At 42.6% G+C, this 11,862-nt stretch overlaps 1 protein-coding gene across 1 annotated transcript in view; it reads left to right on the top strand.

Annotated features, from left to right (window-relative positions):
• The first annotated feature begins 8,381 nt into the window (after nt 1-8,381).
• Nucleotides 8,382-11,862, top strand: part of M1AP (meiosis 1 associated protein) — a 63,803-nt gene continuing 60,322 nt past the window's right edge. The window contains exon 1 of the mRNA XM_053890860.1: nt 8,382-8,669. Within this exon, the coding sequence (XP_053746835.1) occupies nt 8,430-8,669 (240 nt within the window). The 5' untranslated portion in view covers nt 8,382-8,429. The remainder of the gene's footprint in view (nt 8,670-11,862) is intronic.

Genomic DNA, 11,862 nt, shown 5'->3' with positions numbered 1-11,862 from the left:
GTATTCGCTGAACGCCTACTATGTTCTAGGCTCTGTCATTCTGGATTCCTCCTAATCAATCCAATTACTCATGAAGACCTATTCATTTTAACTCCTAAATATCTCCTCCACATCTTTGCATCCCCCTACTAACACCCTTATTCAAGCTGCCATCATCTCTTGCATGGTCTACTTCTTACTCCTGTCCTGCTTCCATCACCAGGCACCACCACCCCAACTCCAGCCCCCAATCCATTCCCTTCAGGTAAGATAGAATTTTCTCTCCAGTACACAAATCAGATCACTCCTTTGCTTAAAACACATCAGTCCAGGGGCGCCTGGGTGTCTCAGTCGGTTAAGCGTCTGACTTCAGCTCAGGTCACGATCTCGCGGTCCTTGAGTTCGAGCCCCACGTCGGGCTCTGGGCTGATGGCTCAGAGCCTGGAGCCTGCTTCCGATTCTGTGTCTCCCTCTCTCTCTCTGCCCCTCCCCCGTTCATGCTCTGTCTCTGTCTCAAAAATAAATAAAACGTTAAAAAAAAAACACACACACATCAGTCCAGTTCCTCACCATACCTTCACTATGGGATGAAATCCAAAATCCTTAATATAGTCCACAGGGCCTTTTATATTCTGGCCTCTTGCCTACCTCTTCCACATGCTGTGCTCTGGACTGGTTGAGCCTCTTAAGAATTCCCTCTACATGGAATATTCTCCATGTCCCTTATTTGGCTAACTCCTATTCACTCTATTGATTAAGCTCAGAGTGATAATCCCATTCTCTAGGAAGCATTCCCAATTCTCCAAGTCTGTGCTTTTCCTATATGTTCCCATAACCTTGTACTTCCCTTGCCATAGCCCATATCACACCACATTGCCCATTGCCTAAGTACTTGTCTGTCCCTCATAGGCTTTAAGCCCCAGGAGGGCAAAGATTATTGTATTCTCAGATCCTAGCACAGTGTCTGGTATATAGTAGGCAGCCAATAAATATTTGGTAAATGCTTTTTATCTTTGTTCGTGTTTATTTTATTGTCTGAAATTACTTGTTCAAATATTCATGAGTTAGTCTAGGTCCTCTGAGAAGCAGACACCAAGATGAGATTAAATGTACAAGGATTTTACCAGGGAAACACCTGTGAGGGAAAAGGGAAAGGGCTGGGAAAGGCTTCAAGAGCAGTCAGATGTGTTGCAAGTCTAACCCTAAGTGAAGAAGAGAGGGAATGAAGCATCCTGTGCCTCCCAGGATCAAGTCTTCCTTAGTATCCCGACCACACTCAGGCATTGGCTAGGAACAGCCTGTGGTCTTCACAAATATGACAGTGGATTTCTAAGACAGTATCTGATGCCTTTGGCCAGTTGCCCTCCCTGTAGTTTAAAACATGCAGGTTGCTTTCTTCATGCAGGTTGTCACCCTCAGAGTTTAGTAGAATCTTGGGGAAATCACATCATATTCCCCCACATCTAGCACAGTCTTTGGCACATTATCTAATAAATGCTACTCCAGATAGATAAAACAATTTATAGAGAAACAGAGAAATTTACTGTAGCTGGGAGCAATAGGTGATGTGATTTGCAATCAGTGTAAGGATATTGTTTGAGTTGAGCCTGATAAGGTAAGTGGAGTCAGTTATAACAGCCTTTGTAACCCAAACAAAGCAAAACAAAAAACAAAAACAAAACTATGTTTGAGCCAAAGAATGATGTCATCAAATATATTTTTACTAGGATAATTCTAGCATCAATGTATAGAATAATCTGGAAATTAAAGACGGAAAGACTAATTTGGAGTATGTGAGAAAGAAGACATGTTGAGAAGCTACACTTTACATTGAATCACAGGAAGTCTATTGATCAGATTACACCTGGGAGCCTGGATTAAGTATTTCTGGTTTTACTCTGAGGAGCAGTTGAGGGGACCAAAAATTGGTGTTGTAGGACTAAAACATAGGCAGGTGGTTCTTTTCCTATGGGTTCTAACTCGTCCTGAATCACTCATTGGTAAACTGATTTCCCCTCCCCCAACCTGCATAGCAGGCAATGAACTGAGTGAGGGGTGGAAGGAGATGACAATAATAAACAGGGAAACAGGAGAAAGCGCTTGTCCGTTTCTGGTTTGGTACTAGCATTATTTTTTCCTCTCCTGTGGGCTAATTCAGAGAGGAATTCCTTCAACCCGGGTTGAAGACCCGGATCAGCCAAATGATCCTATCTCAACTGGATTTTGGCAAAGAGACTATAGGAATCATCAGCAAGCAAATGAGAATGAGCATGAGTAGAGAGGGGCAGACCCTCTTGGGATGTAGAGGTTTGAAGACTTGAAAGGACTTCTTGAAGGTAAACTAAACTCTAACTTCCATGAGGGCAGGGGACCATTGTGTGTCCAGTGTACCCCAATCCTAGCACAGTGCCTGGCACATAGTGTGCCCTCAACAAATATTTATTGAATAAAAGAGTGACCAACTGAATAAGTGAATGAATGATGAGGAAGAGAAAGGTTAAAGCTAAGGACACAATGGCGGTGCCCCCTGGAATGTTTCATTGCTGGGGGGGAGGGAGGTGTTACTGGAATGTTTAATTGGGGGTGGGGTTTAACTACCGAAGAAGTGTCAAGTTTAGCATGATACTCTCAAAGAGAGATCCAAAACTACCTCAGGGCCAAAATAGGGCCATTTCCCCGGCGCCGGGGGGCTCGGAGACTGTGGCCCTGAGGTAGACCCTGAGACGGCCCCTGAGGCGGTGCGCTCAGTGAGCAGTCCTGCGCAGCCGCAGCCTGCCGGACGCAGGCGCTTTCGACGGCGCAGGCGCACGCCGAGAGCCTAGAGGAGCAGGTAATGGGGTCTTCGCCTTCCCAAAACAAGGGGGGAATACCGCACTTTCTCCCCGCCTCAGGGCAGGTGGAGGGCCGAGGGCCTAAGCTGGAGGATGGCCCCGAGAGAGAGCGGCCGGCAATGCCTCACAAGGTGGGCTTGGGCCGAACGGGCGCCCTCAGGGCGGTGTTGGCGGACCAGGCCTGGGCAACACTGACGCCCACCGATCCTCAACCACCGCGGGTTCTCGTCCCTCCGCGCACGTGTCTGAGATCCTTGACGCCGCGTGTCCTTGGCTGGCCCTCCCGGGCCCTGGGGGATGGGTGGCCAGTCCGCCAGACACTGTAGGCATGGTGTCCAGGGCCCTAGACGCTTTGGGGGCGGGGGGCTACGACGGTCTTCTAACTTTTGGGAAAGTCAGGAAAACAACGACCCCTCAGGTTCAAAGAAAATGTTTTGATTTTTTTTTTCTTACAACAAAAGAAAAATGAAAATTTTAGGGCCCACGAAAATCTATTAATTATTATTATTTTATTAAATTTTTTTTAATGAGGTAGGGGCTCTCGAAGGCAAAAGTGCTTAGGATCCACGACATTTTTAATGCAGCCCTGCGGGAGGAAGAACCATTAAATAGTTTATCACACACAGTGTCCTAAGGGCTCTACAGACATGGTATAGGTGCTTTTGTGAGTGAGGGCACGTAAAGAGGCCCTAACCTTTTAAGACCTAAAGCCTGAGACCTAAAGAATGAGTCAGGTTAAGGAGGGTAGTGATGGTAAAGAACTTCAGCAGCTGAAGGAATGAAAGGCCCAAGTGTTTGTGGACCTGAAAGGTGCCTCAGGGACAGAGAAGGGTGGGAGGAGGTTGGACAGGGGATGGCATGGCTGAGGATGGAGAGTTGGGAAGGAGATACATGCAGAACTTCGGGGCCAGGATAAGGATTTGGGATTTTGTTCCAAGTGTAATTGGAAGCTATTGAAGGGTTTTTAGTAAGGGAGTAACTTGATGCTTTTGGTGGTTCAAGGCCGAGTAGAGTTCCAGGTTAAACCAGTTTGCAGGGAGACCCCAACAAGTGGGTGTTTTGACAAAAGTGGAGAGTACAGGATCAAAAATTGTCAGATCCTGCTTACAACTATGCCCAGATACATCAGAGCATTCATTGATCATGTTTGAGAATATAGGGAAGAGAGCTGCCTCTTACCTCATTTAAAAGACAGTCTTGGAATTGCACATAAGTGTGGGATTTAAAAATGACCGTGCAAGCTGAAACTGTTCAAAGTAATCTTAATCATCAATGGGGAAAAATTAAATTTGTTCCAGGACCTCTCAAAATTGTCAGAATGTTAAAATCTCTTTTACCATCAGCTCTAAGTGGGAAATGAAAAATAGTAAGGCTAGTACCTATTTAGACACTGTAATTTAAAACATTAGAAACCTTGAATATCAGAGTCTTCTATTTCTTTGTAAAAAAAAAACTTAATCAAGAATAGTTTGAACAGTGCTTGTGCTTGTCTTCTCCTCATTGTACAACTTATGATCCAGCACGCATCTTCTTTATGCCTTAGCTAATTGTCATACTCCTTTCTATGTTTGGATCAACTTTCAACATTATATCCCTTGGGCTTTCCAAGGATCTCCAAGAGATCCTTTAATATGCAGTTTTTTGCTGGTGGCACTTTCTCTGGGCTGTCTTCACACTTTTTGTCACAACCACTTCCCCATTTATGTTAGGTTAGGTTCACCTTCGCTAAGATCCTCTAGCTGCTTATCTAGAGTCTATCAAATGGTGGCATTGTCAGCATTGTTACAGTCAGCTTTTTCTTCTACAAGTCCATTTATGTTCTATCCCACTTTCACTTTTTAGCATTACCACATATCGTTTCTTCGCTACACTTTCATCTTGAAATGGCCAATTTTAGCCAATTCCCTCTTTCAGTTATCCATTTTTGTAGAATGTTACATGGGTTTATCACTAGCAGACACGGAGGTAAAACAACTACACGCTTTGTTGTTTGCGCTTAAACCAAATAAGTGATCTGCAGTGATTAGTCACTGACAGACCTTGAAAGAAGTGACATAATTGATCACTGATCATGATGAGCATCTGTTATTTATGTAGTGATTTGTGGACTGAAGAGCTAGCTGTGATTTATATTTCATGTAAGTACTCACAGTTAATATTCCACAGTAACTGAAATTTGAGCTGTGTTAATGAGGGACTGGTGTTAATGAACTAAACTCTAGCAAGATATTTGTATATATTAGAACCATCCAAATTTAGAACTGCCCATACTCTAAAATGACAAGAGTTTCAAATGTGAAGGAGGATGGAGAGAGGGAGTGGAAGCTCGTTCTGCATTAAATAAGGCCTCTGTCTGGGTGCCTGTCTATATGAATCTGTGTGTTAGTTTCAAATTCAGCATTACGTTGGTTTCATGCACTTAATTTAAAAGTACAGTTAAAATATATTACAATATTTGCTTTCTTGCGGAATACATTAGTCATTGATTTGGATTTCTAGTTCAAGATTATTTTTAATAGATTAGCATATTCATTCACTTATTTGTTCAGCTGTCCTCGGCACATAATTGGAACTCAATAAAAAATTATTGAACAAACGCTGAGTTCCACTAACCAAAAAGGAAAGATTGAAGAGGAATAAATTCACAGATTGATTTTGGGGAACACATTTATCTATGTACTATTAGATCATTTTTAAAGATCATAAATTCTAAAGTGTTTCTGAAAATTATCATAAATAATAGGATATTTCTCTTGGACCTGGGGACATCAAAGAAGTTTTTATATTCCCTGCATTCTTTAGCTAACAGACAATTATATGGAATTATTTTAGCTCCCCAAGATGGGAACATATTTTTTTAATCTAAAAAATATTTTATGATTTTCCTAATATTCTTTTTGAAATATTTTTATTATTAAATACAACATATAGAGAGAACATTTCATAAAACATGAAAAATACAGCTTAATAATTATAAAGTGAGCACCCATGTAACCACAATAAAGTTCAGGAAATAGGGGTGCCTGGGTGGCTCAGTTGGTTGAGTGTCTGACTTCAGCTCAGGTTATGATCTCATGGTTTCTGAGTTTGAGCCCCACGTTGGGCTCTATGCTGACAGCTCAGAGCCTAGAGCATGCTTCAGATTCTGTCTCCTCCTCTGCCGCTCCCCACTTGTGCTCTGTCTCTCTGTCTCTCAAAAATAAATAAATGTAAATTTTTTTTTAAAGGTCAGGAAATAGAACATTGCTAATGCCCCAGACCTCCCCTTTTGTCCCTTCTAATCATAATACCCCCCTTCCTTTCTAGAGAAAATCACTACCCTAATTTGATGATAGTCATTTCCTTGATTTTTAAGAATAATTTAGCCATTATGTACACATCCCTAAACAATATAGCTATTTGTGCTTATTTTTTTAATCTGTGTAGGGGTGCCTGGGTGGCTCAGTTGGTTGAGTGTCTAACTCTTGATATCAGCTCAAGTTGTGATCTCACAGTTGTGAGATCTAGCCCCTCACTGGGCTCTGTGCTGGGTAAGGAGCCTGCTTAAGATTCTGTCTCGCACTCCTAATGATAGAGAACAAGCTATGGGTTGATGGAGGGAGGTGGGTGAAAGATGGGCTAGATGGTGATGGGTACTAAGGAGGGCACTTGTGATGAGTACTGGGTGTTGTATGTAAGTGATGAATCGCTGAATTTTACTCCTGAAACCAATATTGCGCTGTATGTTGACTAACTAAAATTTATATTAAAAAAAAGGGGGGGGCAGGGGGAGAATTCAGTGGTGAATGAAAAAAAAATTAAACATTTAAAAATAAGGGCACCTGGGTGGCTCAGTTAGGTAAGCTTCTGACTTCAGCTCAGGTCATGATCTCTCAGTCTGTGAGTTCGAGCCCTACATCAGGCTCTGTGCTGACAGCTCAGAACCTGGAGCCTGCTTCTGATTCTGTGTCTCCTTCTCTCTATGCCCCTTCCCCACTTGTACTCTGTCTCTCTTTCTCTCTTAAAAGTAAATAAACATTTTTTTAAATTTTTAAATAAAAAATGAAATAAAATCTTCCTGATGAAGAAAAAAAAAAGATTCTCTCTCCCTCTCCTTCTGCCCTTCCCCTGCTTTCATGTACTCTCATGCCTCTCTCTCAAAATAAAATAAAATCTATGTAGACAGATTTGTACTATATGTATTCTTTGTGTCTTGCTGCTTATATTTTGTTTCTTGGAATCATCCCTGTTGTGTGTAACTATTTCATTCATTTTGATGCTACATGTGTGATGATACAAGAATTTATCCATTCTAATGTTGATTGACATTTGTGTTGTTTGCAGTTTGCACCAATTGTGAATAAGACTGTCACGAATAGCCTTTTGCTGTTATGATCTGACTTTGTTCATGTATCCCAGTGCCTGTCATTATTCACAGATTATATGATTGTGGACGAAAAATCCAAAAGGATTTACAAATAAATTATTGTAATTAGAGAGTGCAGCTGGGTTGTTAAATACAAAATCAATGTACAAAAATCAACTTTATTTCTATATATTAGCAATAAACTAACAATTAAATTTAAAAAGATGTCATATAAGTTAACATTAAAAAAATAAGATCTCTAAGAATAAAATTTAACAAAAGATGAGACCTTTTGGGAGAAACTATTAAATTATAAATTCTTTTAGATTTTCCATATACACAATCCTGTCATTTACAAATAATAACAGTTTTATTTCTTCCACTGCTATGTGTCATATTTATTTATCTTGCCTTATTGCTGCCTTCACTACAGTGTTGAAGTGGTGTTAGCAGTCTCCTAGTCAGATAGAAAGCTTTCAATATCACCATTAAGAATGATATTTGGGCATGCCTGGGTGGCTCAGTTGGTTAAGTGTCTGTCTTCAGCTTATGTCATGATCTCACAGCTTTGAGTTCGAGCCCCGCGTCAGGCTCTCTGCTGACAGCTCAGAGACTGGAGCCTGCTTCAGATTCTGTGTCTGCCTTTCTTTCTGCCCCTCCCCAACTTGTGCTTGCTCTCTTGCACTCTCTCTCTCTCTTTCAAAAATAAATAAGAAAAAAAGGAAGGAAGGAAGGAAAAAAAGAAAGAAAGAAAGAAAGAAAGAAAGAAAGAAAGAAAGAAAGAAAGTAAGTTCCTACATACCAAATAAACACTGTGCTGAACACTGATAGATCAAGTTGGCAAGTCCGGTTCTTCCCCCTTGGGAATCTCACAATGTATTGGGAGAGGCAGTCATAGAAACAAATTGTAAAAAATAGAACAATAAATGCCGATACATAAATAAAGTTTATGAGGGCAGGTAGCTTACTTTAAGACTGAAATTTGGCCTTTGTGTCACTTTTTGTTTAGTTCCACTCAGCATCTGTAAGCAGTCTCAGCCTTACGTTATAGGTAAATATCTAGATCCCTTGGGAGTTAAGATGGGATAGCCTAGAGAAACTTGACTTAATCCCCAGTCTGACTCCTTTCTGGATTTAGTCCTCTAGGACTGTGTTCATCATTTCAACCAAGCATATAATTCAGTTTTATGAAAGGCAGTGATTTCTCTTTCCTTCCCTATAGGTACAGAGAACATCCAGGTAGTGACTGCAGTTCCACCTCTGGTCTGGTTGGCATGTATCATGGGCGAAGTACTGGTAAAGGGCCCTCCACTCCCACGCAGATTTACCAGCAACCTCCAAGGCTTCTCATTGTGCATATTGCTCTACCGTCCTGGGCTCACATCTGCTCCAACCTCTGTGAGGCTCTGCAGAACTTTTTCTGTCTAGCCTGCAGCTTGATGGGCCCCAGCCGCATGTCCCTCTTCAGCTTATACATGGTACAAAATCAGCATGAATGTATCCTTCCCTTTGTGGTGAGTATATCTATATTTGATCATTTTATCCTGAAAACAACTATGAGGTTTCTGGAACAGAGATCACAGTTATTATGACTTAAAGCAGTAACTGTGCCCATTCCTCACACCCAGTACCCCACAGGCAACACAGGGAGAGCCAGATGTCATCCTGCACATGAGGGGTTTATGTAGAGGCCACTTTTAGACAATAGGTTTGAGCATGGAAATTTGATCAAGGCAGAAGAGCCCACAACAACCACCTGGCTGAATACAGTGTACAGGCCCATCAGGCAACCCACCTCAAAATATCCATAAGTCTTAACTGATCAATGGACTACTTAGAACCAGAAAAAAATAAAAATAAATTTTAAAACATTTTTTTAATGGGGTGCCTGGGTGGTTCAGTCTGTTAAGCATCCAACTGCAGCTCAGGTCATGAGGTTCTCAGGTTTGAGCACCGTTTCGGGCTCTGTGCTGACAGCTCAGAGCCTGGAACCTGCTTCATATTCTGTGTCTCCCTCTCTTTTTGCCCCTTCCCCACTTGTGCTCTCTTTCTCTCAAAAATAAATTAATTAATTTTTAAAATTAAAAAAAAAAAAAGAACCAGGCACAGTTACCAAACAGGGAAAATTCCATATATCCTCACACCTCCTTACCATCCCCTTTTAAATACACCTCCCACCCACTGCCTCATTGCAGTCTCTCCTTTGCTGTCTTGCCTGCTGTTCCCTTGCAGTAAACTTCTGCCCCTGGTGAATCCCTTCACCTCCTGCACCACTGGCTTCCACTCCACTGCCACCCCACATTTGGGGGGCCCTATCCAATCGAGAGAGAAACTACAGTTTATACTACAGAAGAGGAACTCCAAAATTATTAATCTGAGAGTGTAAATAAACCACATCTTGTCCTCCTCCACTCCAGAGAGGGAGAGAAACCTTGGGATTTACAGTCCTTTGGAATGTAAGCAACTGACCCCTTTTATCCCCCTTTGAAATGTAAACACAGGGAAACAGGTCTAAATGTCTTCAGAAGTCTCTGGCTAGTAAATCACCCTTTAATTTCCAAGACTTGTTCTTTAACCAGGGTTCCAGCTTTCTTTGCTCAGAAAGCCTAACTGTGAAGAAACATGAAAATATTTTCTCTACAGTTCCCCATAGGACTCCAGTGAAAAATCCCCTGAGATTTAAGAAGGCAAATGCTGGGCCAGGGGCAGTGCTTTTTTTTTTTTTTTTTTTTTTTTTTTTTTTTAACATTTTTTATTTATTTTTGGGACAGAGAGAGACAGAGCATGAACGGGGGAGGGGCAGAGAGAGAGGGAGACACAGAATCGGAAACAGGCTCCAGGCTCCGAGCTATCAGCCCAGAGCCTGACACGGGGCTCGAACTCACGGACCGCGAGATCGTGACCTGGCTGAAGTCGGACGCTTAACCGACTGCGCCACCCAGGCGCCCCGGGGCAGTGCTTTTATGAAGCTTTCTCATACACAGACAACTGTCTCTCCTCCTCCTCCTCAAAGAAATGCACATCTTCACCTTCTCCCCTATATAAATCACTGGGATGTAAAAGACTTAAGCGGTTCTGGTGCATCCCTTTCCTGAGGTAGCCTTGCTGCTGGGAAAGTCAGAGAACGCCTAATGGAAATTCACGAGTTTTATCCCTACCTAGAGGGAATAAGACTTCCTCCCCCTAGGGTCTATGGAAACCACATTAGAGCCTGGACTCCCACCCTCCTACCCAACATAAATAGGACATCTCTCCCCTCCCTACTGAGGTGGTGTCTGAGGAGGTAGACTGAAGGCCATGTGGGAGCAGAAGTGAGGTGTGGTGTCTCTCTCAATCAGAAGGGGGCCCCCAAATGTGATGTGACGATCTGGTGAAAGGATTCACCAGAGGCAGAACAAAGGAGATAGAAGTTTATTGAATACACCACAAGGGAGCAGCAAGCAGGATAGTAAAGGGAAGACTGCAATAGGCAGTGGGTGGAGACTGTATTTAAAATGGGAAGGTAAGGGAGCGCCTGGGTGACTCAGTCGGTTGAGTATCCAGCTTTGGCTTAGGTCATGATCTTGCAGCTCGTGAGTTTGAGCCCCTGTCGGGCTCTGTGATGACGGCTCAGAGCCTGGAGCCTGCTTCAGATTCTGTGTCCCCCTCTCTGCCCCACCCCTGCTTGTGCTCTGTCTCTCTCTCTTTCAAAAATGAATAAACATTTTTAAATGGGAAGGTAAGGAGGTATGGGGATTATGGAATTTTCCCCTTTTTGGTAACTGTGCCTGGTTCTCAGTAGCCTATTGGTCAGTTACAGCTTATGGACATTTCGAGGTGGGTTGCCTGATGGGCTGGTCTGTAATCAGCCAGAGGGTTGGGGTCACTGTGGGCCCTTTGCCTTAATCTACATTCCATTGCTCAAGCCTGTTGCCCCAAACTGGCCTCTACATGAGGTACCTTTTAGCTTCCAAGGCAGCGTGATGTCACTGAAGACCTAGTGAAAAGCAAGGACTTATATGCCCATCTGACAGTAATTTAGCTTCCCCATTCCAGGGTGTCAATGGGAGCCATGTAGAAAGCCAGAACTTCCACTCTCACCCAGAAGTAACAAGGCACCCTCCCTTCTGGGCTGTAATCAGAAGCCACCTGGTAATAATTATGTGGAAACCTCACTCTCCTCATTAGCACAGAATTAGGGTGGGGGGTGGGGGTGCTGCTAAAGCAAAAGTTTAAATAAGATCTAGAGTCCTCTAATACCCAAAATGTCCAGAATACAATAAAAAGTCACTTATTATATCAAGAACCAGGAAAATCTCAACTTGAATGAGGATACAACAGACACCAACACTGAGATGACACAGATGTTGGAATTAGCTGAAAAAGACTTTGAAGCAGCCGTCGTAAAAATGCTTCAGCAAGCAGTTATGAACGTACTCGGACAGATGGAAAAATAGAAAGTCTCACCAAAGAAAAAGAAGAATAAAGAACCAAATAGGGGCACCTCAGAGGCTCAGTTCATTAAGCATCCAACTCTTAACTTTGGCTCAGGTCATGATCTCACAGTTTGTGAGTTTGAGCCCTGCATCAGGCTCCATGCTGACAATGCAGAGCCTGCTTAGCACCTCTCCAGGCCCCTCTCTGTCCCTTTCTCTCTGCTCCTCTCCCCCCCAAAAATAAATAAACTTTTAAAAAAAGAAGAAGAACCAAATATACATTTTAGAACTG

This window comes from Panthera pardus, unplaced genomic scaffold (assembly GCF_024362965.1).
Source record: "Panthera pardus isolate Hobbes unplaced genomic scaffold, ASM2436296v1 HiC_scaffold_25, whole genome shotgun sequence".
Lineage (NCBI taxonomy): Eukaryota > Metazoa > Chordata > Mammalia > Carnivora > Felidae > Panthera > Panthera pardus.
Note: the sequence above shows the minus strand (reverse complement) of the source record. Positions and strands in the feature narration are given on the sequence as shown.